The sequence below is a fragment of the Orussus abietinus genome, unplaced genomic scaffold (genome assembly GCF_000612105.2).
Source record: "Orussus abietinus isolate OABI.00-Male unplaced genomic scaffold, Oabi_2.0 scaffold19, whole genome shotgun sequence".
NCBI classification, from domain to species: domain Eukaryota; kingdom Metazoa; phylum Arthropoda; class Insecta; order Hymenoptera; family Orussidae; genus Orussus; species Orussus abietinus.
The window spans coordinates 768,179-783,829 of record NW_019395981.1 but is presented as its reverse complement, the minus strand read 5'-3'; the positions used below and the strand labels follow the sequence as shown (position 1 = coordinate 783,829).

The 15,651-nt window shown below is 52.3% G+C and overlaps 1 protein-coding gene across 3 annotated transcripts in view; it reads left to right on the top strand.

The window, feature by feature from the left end:
• Positions 1-15,651, top strand: part of LOC105699717 (serine-rich adhesin for platelets) — a 21,943-nt gene extending 6,292 nt beyond the window's left edge. The window contains exons 1-6 of one of the 3 annotated variants that reach the window (XM_012424925.1): positions 3,413-3,686; positions 9,688-10,167; positions 10,457-11,532; positions 11,642-14,096; positions 14,172-14,327; positions 14,387-15,651. In XM_012424925.1, the coding sequence (XP_012280348.1) occupies positions 3,632-3,686; positions 9,688-10,167; positions 10,457-11,532; positions 11,642-14,096; positions 14,172-14,327; positions 14,387-14,553 (4,389 nt within the window). In that variant the 5' untranslated portion in view covers positions 3,413-3,631 and the 3' untranslated portion in view covers positions 14,554-15,651. Of the gene's footprint in view, positions 1-3,412; positions 3,687-8,367; positions 8,455-9,687; positions 10,168-10,456; positions 11,533-11,641; positions 14,097-14,171; positions 14,328-14,386 lie in introns of those variants that run through there. The other 2 variants (XM_012424926.1, XM_012424927.1) reach the window with 2 other exon arrangements.

Here is a 15,651-nt window from a genome sequence, read left to right as displayed (position 1 = left end):
AATGGAACCCTTAGTGCTGCAGTCACTTTGATCGACCGTGACATCGATTCTCCTTTGGTGCTGCGGTAATTTGCGTTGACTGTGACATCGAGCCTTTGGTGCTACAGGCACTTCCTTTGACCGCGGCTTCGAACCTCCGGTGCAGCAGTCCTGTGGCATGAGAACTTTAATGCCGCAGTCACCTGCAATGACCGGGACTCGATCTTTAGTGCTGCAATCACTTATACCGCAGAACGATAACTTTAGTGCCGCAATTGATTCGAGTGACCGCAGCGCGGCTCGTCCGTTGCCGCATCCGTCTGTTTTTCTGCGTTTCCTGGGATCTACGTCCACACTTATCCCCTCGACACTTTTGTTTACCCTCTTTTATATATATATATTTTTTTTCTCTCTTTCTACCGAAGCTGGCTAGGCTTGCGTTTTGTGTTTATCAATAAGGGACATCTCTCTCCTCCTTCCTCGTCCTGCGACATTCGGAATCCGTTCGTTTAGTCTCCTACTCTTGTGGGAATAATTCTAAGTGACCGGCAGGTGGAACGTCGACGGTGCGTACCTGTAATACAAGGTTTCGTTGTTAGCCATACTTCGAAAGGTCTCGTCCTTCCGAGTCCACCCATTCCGTCCTTTTTACCGTAATTACTCCGATTACGCGTAGCCGTTGTTTATGCCGACATTGCGGCCTCTAACTCTCCGGATTAGTGCAGGGAACTATCGGGTACTTTCACGTCGACGGGTCATCCGCGAGGTCTCGCCCTGTTACGGGCTCCCTCGTTTGTGACAGTCTTTCACTTCCTAATCTTACTCCTAGTTTTATCGACCAAGGTCGAAATCCTCACTTTCCAGCCCCCCCTCGGGCAGTCTTTTTCTCCCCTCTTTCGACGCGCCACATTCGCCATTCCTTCGTTTTCGGGGAACCTCCACTGGCGGCCTCCTCGACCGAGCCCAATCGATCCCAAACTTCGGGGCTTATCGATCGACTGATCCACATCCGAGCGAGTTTCGTTTCCACCCTCGAGAACCACCCTAAGTGTGTTAACCCCGGCCGGTGAAACTTACTGATTTTTATACATTTACATATATTGGTAACTTAACGAGGCGTCGCGCCGCGCGGACTTTTTCTTAAACCGACTGTACGATAAGGGATCGGGAGTACGAAACTTGTATATATATATGTATGTATGTATGTATGTATGTGTATACAGGACACGGCCTATTCCACCGCGACCACACGGACTCGTGGTTATACAGAAGTTCATCCGCTTCCCTTTACATTTAATTGCAGAGTGAAACGGCTGTCCGTTTTGTCCTTTTTTTTTTTCCTTATTTTTCTTTTAACCGTCTAATTACCGATCGAGGGACCCCACTAAAAACACTGTACCCCCGAGATCATTCGATAACCTCGCTACCTTTGTATTTATTAATTAATAATAACGTTTAGAACAAATAAATACGTAGCTCTCGGTTGATTAGCGGCCCTCCCTTCTTTAGACTCTGGGATTGGAAGGGGAAATTTTTCCGATTGGTCCATTTTTGGAGGACACTTAGAGTTTTTGCCGGGTTTCGGGGACTTTTCTTTTTTTTTTTCTGCGGAGGGGTTTAATGAATTTTTGTAATTCCATTAAGTTTTGCCATCTTCGTGGGACATAAGGCGCGCAAGCGCTCCGCAAATGGGTTATCCGCTTTCATGGGCGCGCTGCATTTGTCGGGTTGCAGTTCGAGGCTCGAGTGTCAGTCGGTTAGAGTGTTACGTGCCACATGACGTGGACTTAACATCGTTACGATCTGGCTACGTCAACCGGGCACCAGGTTTCCTTATCGACCTTATCGGCTAATCGTTCCCCCCCGATTGCGCATCCCAAAAAGCTAAGGATCCGCGCGAAGTTTCGCGAGGTCGCGCGACTTTGGAGGAGCCTGTGACGAGATATCACTCCGACGAGTGATTCGCACCCGAAAATTCGTATCAAAGTTTCGATCTGACTCGAGTCGATGCAATTTCGGGGGAAGAAGTGACGAAGTATGACGCAGTGCGTGGAAGTGGATCGGTGGATTTGCAACGGAGCGCCGAGACGTCGGAGGTCTGCAAGGGGAGGCGGGTCTGATAAATTCCGAAAGACTTTCTTACCGGAAGGAAGTCGTAGAAAATTTTCTAAGGGAACGTGTATAATCGGGAAATACCGTAAACAGAAGGGAATTTTTCCTGCGATCCAGAATTTATAATGGGTGACAAGTTCACGATTGATCGCGGAAACGAGATCCTGGATGGGAACCGTCTTGATGCGGTGGATGTGGAAACCGATTCGGAAGAACAGGTCGACTCTGAATCGGAGCTCGAATGTCAAAATGCGAGAGTAAGGGAGGATCTAAGTGCTCGTCGATTGGGGGACAACGTTCCAGCTGACTCGTCCAAAAAGTCGACCGATAACGATTCGGATTTATCAACGACTCCAGAATTCGTCGCGGCGTCCCGCGAGGTTTCGCCTTCGAACGAAAGACTTATGGACAACGTCCGCGTGGAAAGTACGACCGACGAAAGAGAAGTCGGAGATTCGAATGGAACTGCCGATCGCGATGTTTCAGACCGTGAAAGAAGGATGCTGGAGGCGTTCATGATCGACCGGAATCTGGAGCGATCTTTCTTGGACGACGAATGGGAGGTTTCGACCAGTTTCAGAACGCATTGTTCGACGGACATCTTGGAGAGCACGGAACAAGATGGCTCGTTCGAGGAGGTCGTTCCAGAAACTGCCGGCGGAGAGTCGAAGACCAACAAAGTCCTGGAGATAATCGAAATGAAGATGACCAAGGCACTGCGGAACTCGCCGCAAAGGTCGCGTCCAAATTCCACGGCCGAGCCAGAAGCCGGTGGCGAGGAAAGTCCAGCGAGGCGAAATAAAGAAATCCCAACAACCGAGGGGAAAAGGGAAGAGACGAGGAGGTCGACGCAAGGCGAAGAAATTTCAACGAATGATCGGTATAGAAGGATCCCAACGAGGGAAGAGAAAAAGGAAGAGACGATGAGGTCGACGCGAGACGACGCATCGTCGGCGGATTTCAAATGTAAATGTCAGAGCGAGGTTGATAAAATTCAGATAAATGCCGCCGATATCGAGGAGGAAGAAATCGAGGTCTCGGAAGTGGAGAGAAAAGCAGCCCTTAAAAAGCAGCTGTCGGTCCTGATAGAGGAAGAGGCGACGCGAATCGATGTCGACGAGGCAGGCATCGACGACGATGATGACTCCACCGATGCGGAGGTGAGGAGGATCCTGAGTCATCGAAGTCCGGTGAATAATGGGAACGATGTCGTCGATGACGACGCGAGCGACGACAGCGACGAAACGAGCTCCTACTGGACGAGCAACTTGGCGACGATCGGAGAGGAAGAGGAGGACTGGTCGGAGTACGCGGACTCGTGAGCATCGAAAGAAATCAGTAACGATAAGCCTTTCCCTGCCGAACGATTCGCGATCTCGCGTTTGGAGGAGCCCGTGACGTCCAGGCGGTCGGCATACACGCGATACATAGAATTATCGAACGCCAACGACTAGAAGTTTGGAGAGCCACTTTACTCGATACTAATGAAACACGTCCTTCCCACAGCGGCAAGCCCCAGGACCAGCTCGGCCAGTCGCCGATGGACAAGGAAGTGGAAAGGAACCCGGCATCTGCCGAAGAAATCCACGAAGAGGGTGAGTCCTCTCCATCATCCAACTGGCAATGCCCTGCGGGAAGTGCGTTCACCAGTTGGTCGCAACTGGAGACCACCTTCCGTCCGACACTTGACCATAAAGGCGCCGATTCGCTGGCGCCGATCGCTCAAACGTGGGGTAACTTCTAAAGATATTCCCCTCTAGACTCGATGCAATAGAGAAGTTGAAGATTCGCTTCAAAGTCAACTGTTAAAACGGTCCGAACGCTGCTACTCCTTGCTAAGGGAGTCGACGTTCGAGCGGATCACGTGACCGCGGAATACTCGAATCGACGCCAACGGAGAGGTGCCCGTAGGATTTTGGCGATCGCCGATTCCCGACAAATAACAGTTCCCCGGTTGGACCGTTATAGCATCGACATAATGGGATTCGGTAAGCCGAAACGCAGGGTCGGCCGAGGTGGAGGGAACGCGAGCAACACCCGGTATGCAGAGTGGCCACGGTGCACACCTCGCGGCGTCCCTCTTTACAAAGGCGTGTAAAGGTTACGCATTAATCTCGGTGCGTTACGCGCCCCCGATTCTCCAGTTTCACGCCCGCGAAACGGAGGCAACCTCTCTTTCAGACAAAGGCACGTAGTGACACACCTCCGAGCGGGAATTCGCGCGTTTACCGATTCGTCCCCCCAGCCCGGCGAGGCGCATTCCGTTCGCACGAGAGGAGCAGCGCTCGTCTCACGATCGGCGGGAAACGCTCCCTGGACGAACACACCCAATACGCCCGTCTAGACGGGAGTTTAGACCTGGTCGGTAGGGCGCGACTTGAGACCTGGCGGAAAGCGTAGTCGGTGAACAGAGCGGGATCGTCGTTCTCCATCGGGGCCATTTGGATCGATCTGGCACGGTGCCAGTTAGATCGAGCCAACTGGGCCCGATTGGTCTTTGTCTTCGACCTGGAGAAAATATTTAGTCCATTAGACTCGTAATGGGTGATAGGAAAAATCAGTCTTGGAATCAGTCTCGGTCTTGCACCTCTTATCAAAATGAAGACCAAGGAAAAGACCGATTTTTCTCATCACCGAATGCACCAGGCTCAGACCGAATAGATGTGGACGTTGCAGCGGGTCAATGGTCCCCCTCTCTTGGCTATCCGCGTGCCCAATGGTCAACGTTCACGGAGAGGCCGACCTCCGTGAACGTATCCAACTCTTGGGTGCACAGTTTTTGCGCACTCCTCGGACCAAGATGAACTTTCTCGTTTATACCGAACACGCCCAAGCTGTTTACGTCGCCGATGCGAGCGCATTCGGCCGTGAGTCAACCTAAACGGAACGAAAGGCCTGAATGCAACGTCTGTCTCGGGATGAACTTGGCAGAGACCCCGTTCCCTTCGGGAAGGGGAGGTACCGATGAGGTGCCCGAACCTCGTTATCCGAATAATTGGCTTGCCCGGGAGGGGAGATTCTCTCGGCCGTTCGCCGCAACGTTTGTCCAGGACGTCCGTTGCGAGTGTGGGTGGTTAATGGTGGTCACAACAATATGGCGGTTCGGCACGGTCTCAGTCCTGGTCTCGGTCTCAGCCTTTACACGGCTGAGAGCTCCAGTGGCTGACCGCGCTCAAGGTCCCATTCCTCCTTAATCGCTTTCCTTTTCGAGATCTTTCACTCTGTTCACTCCCAATCGAACCGACCGCAATACCTGCCGTAGTGTATACCTATATCGAGTCGAAGAAACGGCATTCCATCGCGCTAACAAGGTCCGATGCATGTAGTATACTGACCTAAAGATGACCGACCTCCGTCCCTTTCTCTCGCTTATATGTCGCACTCCTCGGCATGAACATTGGGGACCGTGGAGGGACCCGGGGGACGTTCACCGAACCTCGCTCTAACGATTCGATCGCTGAACTTCCGGGTTCCTGTCGTCTCGCTGGAATCGAAGGTTCGTGCTGAGGATGCATTCGTCCAAACGCGAGTCCCTGGAAGCTGCTCGAAAGGACATCGCGATCCTGCCACCCATCTAATTACCTCGCTCCGAGTGCATAAGACCGCGTTAAGAACTCACAGATCGAAAAAGTTCGAGAATGAAATTCATCCTTCGAAAATTCATTCATAAAAAATTCAAGCCCATCTAGTACCCTCCTTGTTTTAACGCATGCCGTTGCTGCTTTATATCCTCCTTTTTCTGAAAAAAATAATCGGAAGCGATTACTGGCTTCCTAATTAGACCGTCGCTTGACTAGCCCTATGACGCGCCGACTAGCGTAGTACCCGCGCCCAGCGCCATAGATGTCGCCCCCCGAAGCAGCGGCGGCATCTCCAGTGCCGCGGAGCGCAGTCGCTACTCGTCTCTACGTAGTCCACAGTCAAGATTACCGCTTTTTAGGCTCTTTACGAATTCCTGGTATCGTTTCACCGGCGAGGTTAGGTCGCGCGGATCGTTTCTGCGACGTGGCGGACTTGCAGGGAGAGGAGGGTGGTGGGAGGGGCGCGAAAAGAGCGCCCACAGCATGGCGGCGCGGCCCGAGTCGCGCTCGGCAACCCTCGGGTCGCGCGAGCCGACTTCGGGAGACTTCGGCCGGTCTCGACCCGCCTCGACGGCGAAGAGAAGGGAGCGACGGGATGCAAGAAGTAAGAAGTTAAGATGGTCCAGCACAGGCAGCGTTACCGCAGCCGGAGGTGATGACCTGCTCAAGGCCACCCGCTCCCAACCTCTTAGCCGGGGGGAGCTACTCTTATTATTCGGCTTGTTCCCTTTTCTCCTCGCGCTCCTTGCCGACTGCGTCCTCTGTCTCCCTCCGCGGCCTCCCTTCCGTCTCCTTCCAGATCCTTAATGTCAACTTCCCGCGGGAGCGAGGCCTTTTCGGCGAGTCCGACCCGCGAGGGGCCCTAACCTCGCAGCCAGGGCCCGGCGGAGTCAACGATCCAAGGAGCCGTCAGACTTGGGCTTCGAGCGTATCCACCTCCGACTGATCTCCTCGAATGGAGATTCTCGAACGGCAGAGATTTCTCCCCCCTTAAAACCGAACTGCAACTCGAATTTCATTGTCCCGTGGGCGGTAATTGGTTTTACAGCGACCCCGTTGTAGAGGCTGTACCGGAGCAAGGTCGCTTAGGCCAGTCGGAACTCTAACCTCGAAACGACCGGTCCAAGTATGGACTCGATGGTCCTCGCCTCGCAGAGTCTGCGAGGTCAGACTTTCGACCGCACCTACTGTTCCGCCATAACTGACTTTCCTTGAGCTAAGGATACCCTAAAGTCGAGTTCTCTCAAGTTTCAAGGATCGCGGTTGACTTTCCAGGGATTTGGCTGGCTGCGATCCGTAGTCCTGGAACACAAAATGGGAGACCTAACCTAATTCCCAGTTAGAGTCGGTGAATGTAGAAAAGCTCGCCCTTTCTTGAACCGCTGATATAATCTACGTAATTGGTAGTAAACGGGTTATATTATTAGAACTCAGGTTGTTTATTGCGCCGAATTATTCGGTATACGCGGACCAGGACACGCGGTTTATTATTGCGAGGCACGATTGCGTGGATCCGACGTTTAAAAACTCGGGGTCAAGTGGAGTCAACCGCACAACTATGTCGAATGACACAGCGCGGCCATTACCGCGATTCATTATCCCCGCTCTGTTTGCATTTATTGTTTGCGGGTCGCACGCGGACTCGGGTTAATTTCTTCTAATTGATACGCGTGTAAGCGACCGTCCAACCCACGTTGGGGCTGATATCGGAGGGCGTTTCTCTTCTTCGTGGAGTATAACACTTTGGGAAGGGGAGGGGCGAAAAGGATCGCGGTCTACGGCTCTGAAAGAGACGTTGTTTCCTTTTAATCTATTCGCGGATTCTTCTCCTACACTTCTGAGATACTTCCTCAAGATGGGACGAACTAAGCGAGAACCCTTCCATGCGAACTCTTATCTAAACCGAACTTTTAGTGCAGCCCTTAAGGCGAAAACAAAGCAGCGTCGCCAGAGGCTTAAGACGTTACGATAAATCTGCGCAACCGATCTGTACAGATCGGAACGTAACCGCGCATCGAGACCACGAAAATTATTTTTATGGTATATATATTTTCATGGTATATATATATATATGTGACACTTTCATATCACCTTAAGGCATCCACGCAACGATAATTCGTTGGGATTTTTCATCTTCGCTGTTACAACGATTTTTAATGTAGTGTTCAAGCATTGGTTAAATAAAATCGCAATCGTATTTGCAATCCATGCAGTTAAATTGCATTTTTTTTATATTTACCCGTCATGCATAGCATAAATCTGTACAGATCGGCTTGCCCAAATTTATCGTTTGGGATTTATCTTTCCGCGTCCTTAACCGATGCTATTTAACTGGAGATTTTCCTGCACGTTTCATGTCGCGTCCACAAATCCCTCCAAGTGGTGCGATGAAGTAATCGGTAAGCTATGTTTCCTTCTCGCATTCTATATCAACGATTTCCACATTTTCGGCACGTCCTGCAAAGCAGAGGACGGGCCGGACAGGACCCGGCGACATAACCTAACGCAGCCCCGGCGTGCATGCCTACCCCCTCCCCTGCGCGCGGACGGCACCAACCGTGGAGGAGGCTGGCTTCGGCGGGCAACCGGTCGTCCAGCCTCAGTCTCAGCGGAGCCTCCGAGCCGGTTGGACGGTCGACCGAGGTGCGACCCGCTCGCCGACCCGGTTCCGGCCTCGAGCGCCATGCCCTGGTCTCGACTTCGCCTCTGACTCCCATCTCGATCGCGGCCATCCCGAGTGTCCCGTGACCTATGACCCGGGCCTGGTGCCGCGACCCGACAGGTCCGAGATTTCTCCTTTCCTATCACCGCGCAGGACTCGGCACGAAGAGGGTCGAGGAATTCGATTCGACCGTCGAATCGAAAATTCGATCCGAGTAGTCCTGCTTAGCGAGCCTTTTTCTCCTCGAGCCGGCCAAGCGCGAATGCGAAATCGCTTCTAACGCGACCGTTTTTATTTCATAAGTAGTTTGTTATCCGTGGTGGGTAGATAGGTAATTTGAAGTGGTCCTTCAACAACGGTGGATAAGTCTTGGCGTGGGCCGTTGATAGGGGATAGTGTATAAGGGTTTACGGTTTTTTTTTTTTTTTTCGAGTGTATCGCGTCTTGTGGGTTTATCGACTCGTTTGGGATGTTTTCGGGCTATTTTTACCGGAGAGGGTCTCAAGCCGTGGAGGGATTTTTTTTTTTTTAGAAGCCTTAGACGCTTGGGAGAGATACGCGTCCGGTAAGGGAAAGAATGGAGAAAGAAGTTGTCGGGCTAATTTTCACTTAACGGCGCACGTTGCGATAAATTGAACCGCTAGTCAGGGACTGGATGGTAATTAAGTGATAATTTGCCAATCGGCCGCACTAATCCGTTCGCGACTTTACATGCGTGGTACACGTATGTGACGTGTACCCTCCACCTGCGGACCGACGCCACGAGGTCATGCACGCTTCTCGTGGCGACTCGTGTGGTAAAGTATTGGCAAACCTTCCAGAGTGGCCGACTCCTCGTCGTTTAAGCTACTTCGATCATGCCGTCGATTGGCCGTTTCCGTTGCTCGCCTTCAGAGCGCGATCTGGCCCGCGATTAAAATTCTAGGGCTCTTTTCTTAAGAGATGCGTCGCTCGTAGTCGACTGGGAGTCCTCTGTCTTGATTCATAAGTGTTGACTACGATTAACAGATTCGGATGTTTCCTTCCCCATGTGTCATTTCTGGTCGCCTAGTTCACGATCGATCTCTTTTTCCTATATATCTTTCCCAGTTAACCGGATTGACTTGCAAAGGTTCGACCGATTTCGTGTCTCGGTTCATAATTCCTCGACTTCGATCCGGCGGATTAAAATTTTTTCTTTCTAGTGCCTCACTTATGGTAGACTTGAAATTGTCTTTGTCTTTGGTTCATAAACCCCAATTTTGATTTTCCACCGAATTTTTTCATCTTAGATCGGCTGAAAGTTCTCATTGCAAATATTTAATCGATCACGTCTTATATTTTGGTTCATAAACCTCGACTTCGATCTTGCAGATCCGGCAGCTGAGAGGATGGACAACTGCAGCGACGGTCAACGGCTGCCCCCTGACGGGGACGAGTTCCCGACGACCTACCAAGAGTTCAACACCGAGAAGCACTTGCAGCTTCTTTCTTCGACCGGGACCACGACGGGTCCCAGCGGAGGTCACCCTTGCCTCGAGGGCCAAGCTTGCGCCCCCACCGAGAACTTTAACTTGCCATCGCGAGATTACAGACTTGCCGATCCCGTTCAGAGGAGTCCCAGCGACGCAAAGAACTCATTACCCGTTGGTCACCGGTGCATCGAGAGCCTAGACTTACTGGACAATGCGGCGACTCAAGATGTGGACGTGGTCGCGAAGAGTAAGGCTTCCTACTGGTCCACGGAAGAGCCTGGGCGAAGGAGTTCCGCCTTCATCGGGATGTACGTCACCATCAGGCCCAACGGCTCCAGCGGTTACTCGTCGTCGGCCGAGAAGGAGATAAGGATCTCAGGTTATTAGACGTTAGTCGGGTTATTTGGGTTATTCGGGTTTATGGGTGGATGAGACGATGGAGGGCTTTTGCACAATCCAGATTTTCATGCGTGGGCTCAGCCTTCGCCCCGGACGCCCCCGACTTGGTCACCATCGGTGGTTTGCGGCTGTACGTTAACCTCCGTCGCGCTCGAATCGTTCCGCCGTCTAAAGGCGTCTAAGGAAAGGCCGCGGCAGACTTTCGCTCGATAAAACCCGCATTAATTAGGGAAGTTAAACGGAATGTTTCACGGATTAATCGATTCCAGGTTATTATCACAAGGAAGTGCCGACGGAGCTGCAGGTGTCCGGCGGAGAGGAGCGTCCACCGCCTTTGCCGGCGACGGCGCCGCCAAAGATCGACCCCACCGATCGGTCCCCCAGGGTCCCGTCTAAGCCCCAACCCCCCAGGAGGAAGTTCTCTCTGAACGGAGACATCTGGCGGCAGGACGACAAGTCCGAGAAGTCGATCAAGGACAAGATCGCTATGTTCTCGTCCCAGAGTAGCCTGGAGGCGCCGATCTTCCCCAGCACGGCGGCGGCCTCGGCCGCGGTCGCCAACGGTCGGAGGCTGCCCAAATATAGGTCCACCGAGAACATCTTCACCGAGGACAAGACCTTGCAGAAAGGCGGAACATCCGCTCCGATGAAAGGATCGCATGCCTCCGTCGGACTGATCAACGCGCATAAATATAGCAACGTCACTGCGAGACCTGCACCGATGCCGAATCCTGGGAACTCTTGCCAGAACGTTCCACACTCGATGGTCTCCTCGCAACCTGCTGCGAGGTTGCCCGGAACTGGTACGCAAATGTCCAGGTCGGAGTCATTTATTGCCGGTCAGAAGACTGGCTCGTCGGCAAATAGTTTGGCTCGAAGGACGTCTTTGGACGTCTCGAATGAACACTCGGAGTTGCTGGAAACAAAGACCTGCGAATCTGTCCAGAATCAGTCTAAAGGCACGACAACTGGTCCAATGGCGAGAGGCAGCGCCGAAGCAAAAGACAATCCCAGTTTTCCAAGCGTCTCTGCGACAAGTGGGTCCAGCTTGACCCGCGCTACCAGTTTTTCAGTTGGAAGTACCTTCCAAGCCCAGGACCATCAGCCTGTGCACGAACGACCTACTGGGGCACAGATATCCAGGACGAACTCCCTGGCCTCCACATTTAGGAGGCTCGGCGAGGAGTCGAGGAGATCGGGCCTGAATCAGCTGATCGAGCAGCGGAGAAAGGGGATTTCGAAACTGCGCGGTCTGGTCATTCCTGAGAAAGAGACTGTGACGGTCGCCCAGCCCATCATCGACCTGCCGGAGATAAAGTCCAGGAACTCTGCGATTCCCTCCCAGGTGCGGGTTGACCGATGGTTGACTTTTTTTCCGAGATCTGAATTAATCTTTTTGGAACGACGTAGAGTAGGGAAGGATGCGTATCTAATAATCTGTGAATTCGTTTCAGCTGCCGATCGTCAGCATCCAGGATAAGTGGGGATCCCAGAGTTCTTTGGCCAGCACCGTCAGCACGACCAGCAACACCTCCAGGATCACAACGTCCTTCAAGATTCCTGCACCTCAAATCTCCTCCCATTATTCGCCAGCCTTCAAGAGAAAGAGCTTAACCGTGTACGGTACGTCCTTGAAGACTGCTCCCGGGATGAAGACCATCCAGACCACGCCTTCCGTGGTGGTCTCCGAGGCTCCCAAAAGTCTGGAGAGCGTTTGCAGTCCCACGAGGAGTGACTACGGCTTCGACTACGCCTCGTCGACCAGCTCCTTGGAGACCCATCAGCTGAAACCCAGGACGATCTTGAAGAAGAACAAGACGGACTACGACGACTCCGACAATGACTCCGCCGTGAGCAGCTCGCAGAGCAGCATCTCTCGAGGTTTCAGCCCACCCATGTCGCCGGTCCTATCGGAAAGGTCGTCACACTCTTCGGAGCGGTCGGAGAAGTCCTTCGTTTCCACCGAGATGAACTATCAGCGACGCAGCTCGGTTCCGGATAATTCCACCAGGAGCTTTGTTGCAAGTTTCACCGGCAAAACCTCTAACGAAGGCCCCCAGTTTGGCAACAGGTCGAGCACCTTCTCGGAAAGGTCCCACTCGGGTTCTGAGAGATCCTCGTCCAATGCAAGCAGCCCAAATCCCAGGACCCGATACACGTTGGAGAGTAACTCGAAGGATTCTCAGCTGATGCAGCGTCGGACCTTGAGGCGATCCAGCAGCACAGAGACCAACTGTAGCACCTCTTCGACTTTGACTTCAGGCTCTCAGACTAGCATGGACTCTCTGTCCAGACGCGTCCTGAAACCCCAAAGCGTGGAGGCCATAAACCGGAAGAACATCATAGCGAGTGCACGATGTCGCAGTGGGAGAGACACCAGTGGGTCGCCGTTGATTCAGAGGAAATTCTCGGACGACGAGGACGGATCCATCTCGGAGTACCTTCAGCGAAACGTTAACCGCAGACAGGACAACGACGACAATGGAACGGTTAGTAAGAGCGACATCAAAATCGCGTACATTGAGGTGACGGAAAGTCGCCAGGATTCGGAGGATCAGTCCGATGGTACCAGGTCGCCGATGAAGGGTCCTGCAATTTCCGTCACTGAAATGTCGGACGTAGAAACGTCGGAACCCTCCGACACCCTTAAAGCGTGGACCCACACCGAGGTGGTGTCGGTTCTTCATCGCGGGAACAAAAGCTCCGACTTGGCGAAGAAGACTATGACTTTGAACGAACCTCTTCCACCAGGGAACACACGAGTGTTTTACAGAAAGTCGTTGCCAACACCGGATAGGAAATCGATGGAAAGAACTAATTCTAGGGGCAGAACAACGGATCTGGATCCGAGTTCTGCATCGTCCAGACATTTTTACGCCCCTCCAAAAACGTTAAATAGCGATCAGGACGACCTTCTGACCATCTTATCCACGAGGACTAGATTGAGATCGACGGTTCACGCGAGGGAACCGAAGGAACTCGAAGACACCCTGGGGAGGAAACCTGAAACGAGACTGACTCGAAGTCAGAGCGTCTTGGGTGACGTTGTCACTGAGAAGAGCGGATCTACAAGAAGGCCCTCTTTCGAGTCTGGAGATAACGGTCTTCTGCGAAAGACTGGGAAGCCTGGGGAGTCTGGAAGGTCGGTGCCGAATTCCGGGGTCCTGGTCGAGGAGAAGTCCAGGATCTGGGAGAACGCTGATCCCTTCACTCGCGATAAATCCAAGAACACCTTGTCCAAGATACCCACCTTTCGGACCCTGGGTAGGAAGAGCGTCACCGTGTCCGACTTCAAGGAAGTCGAGGATTCAAAGAATCCTTCTTCGGGCTCGCTGACTCATCCTACGACCAGCCACTCGTACAGCTGTCCGCCGATCCTGGATAGCAACTTGCAGGAGGCTGACCGGGTGGTCAACTCTAAGGATGCCGATGACTACTCGGCAGGTGCCAAGGACACCGACAGCAATTCCGGCGAACCATTTGGCAGCATCAGCTCTCTCGACAGCACTAGTCTCATAACGCACCAGGAGTTGGTCCAGCTGGTGGAGGAAGTCAACCTGGAGGAGGCAGCAGCTGGATCCCACGACATCATCGTCGTGTTGCTTCACAAGGAGAACCCCAGTGGGAGCGTCGGGATCGCCCTGGCTGGTGGAATGGATTGCGAGACCAAGGAAATCACCGTCCACCGAGTTCTTAGACACTCCATAGCCGATAAGGATGGAAGGCTGCAAAGAGGCGACAGGATACTTAGCATCAACGGGATAAGCACCAGAGGACTGACTCACAGAGAGAGCTTGGCTGTCCTGAAACAACCGAGATCGGAAGTTGTCTTGGTGGTCTCCAGGACCAGGCTGGAACCAGGATCCAGACTCATCGCTAGCACCGAAAGCGTCGAGAGCGCGGTAGAAGGTGGGACCTCTTTGTCGATCCTTTGCCATTTTAATTGGATCAAGGTCTCCTTTTCTTATACGATATCTTTCCTAGGTTCCGAAGGTAGCGGCGCAGTGGAAGACGTGGCTTGGGGACCTGCCCTGACTGTGACGATCTGTAAAAATGGAGCTGGCCTTGGGTTCAGTCTGGAGGGTGGCAAGGACAGTCCCCTCGGCGACAGGCCGCTGATCATCAAAAAGATCTTTACGGGTAGGTCAGCTCATACGCGAACTTTGGGAACTGGGAAAGTAACGGCTTTATTCTTCCAGGAGGTGTTGCCGAGAAGACGGCCTTGAGGGCCGGCGACCAGCTGTTGGAAGTCAACGGAAGGGATCTGACGAGGATGTCGAGGATAGAGGCGTGGTCCCTCACGAAGAAACTACCCGACGGAGAAGTAAACCTCCTAGTCCGGCACCCTGCCACCAAGTCATCGTGAATGGTAGTCAATTCTAGTAATATATACGTATCCTCAAGTGCAACGTAGTCTCCTGGAAGAAGGAGAGGGCTGCAGCAGTCCAGAGTGGACTCGATCCGTTCCCATCTCAAGACGAAACCGCAAGACGACTGACGCGGTTACACCGGAATCTCTAAAGTGGTTATTTGACGAAACCGTAAACGCACGTTTACTCAGTCTGACCGAGATTACAGTTGATCTCGCAGTCCCATCACGATTTACTGGAAAATCATGGAGGTCTTGACTGACCGTGCTCCTCTTCCGAGGAGACGGTCGTAGTCGTGCAAGAGTCGGTTGGGTGTACTTCACCCCAACTTCTCGTTCATGTAAGACAATTCGTTAATAGTGTTGCCTCGAACAGTTGGGGGAACTATATTCAACCGGATTCTTGTCGAAGAGATCCAAGCAGTAGAACTTGTTAAAAGGAAACTGCATTAAGTGGATGAGCGACGACAAGGAAGTCGTCCCAGCGTGTTGGCAGAGTTTATCGCCGGTCCGGCGATTAATTTCCAATTGGTTGGTCGGTTGGCCAACTGGATGGGGGTTGAGCAATTGCAAGTTTTCATACTCATTCACCCGATGATATTTATGCCCGTAGACAGCTGCACAGTTGGAGGGGAGCGGAGGACATGCGTGTACAGTCGGCGGGGGAGATGCAGTGCAGTGATATAGTTTAATATAACGACGTTGTTAATCTAAGTAGATATATTGGAGCGTTGGAATTTAACAGTGACCTTTGTTTTCGGTATCCGCATTTGTTGAAAGTCCTGCTGTGATATGCAAGGGTGAGAACGACGAGATCTAGGGTATGGCTATTCCGCATTAAACGTCAACTAACCGAGTAGTGGTACATTGTCAGCTAACCTACACACACAAGCATAAGTAACCCATTAAATAGCCGTTCATACACTACTTCTATGCTTTGAACTTGTTTGTTTGGCAACAGTGCTCGTTTGTCCGTATCTACAGTCATGTATAGAAGCGCCTAAGGATTTCTAAAGAAAAAAAAAAAAAAGAACAAACCGTACTTGTACCCGTACTCCTCGATACGTCCTGTGAAGCAATTATATATTTCATGGA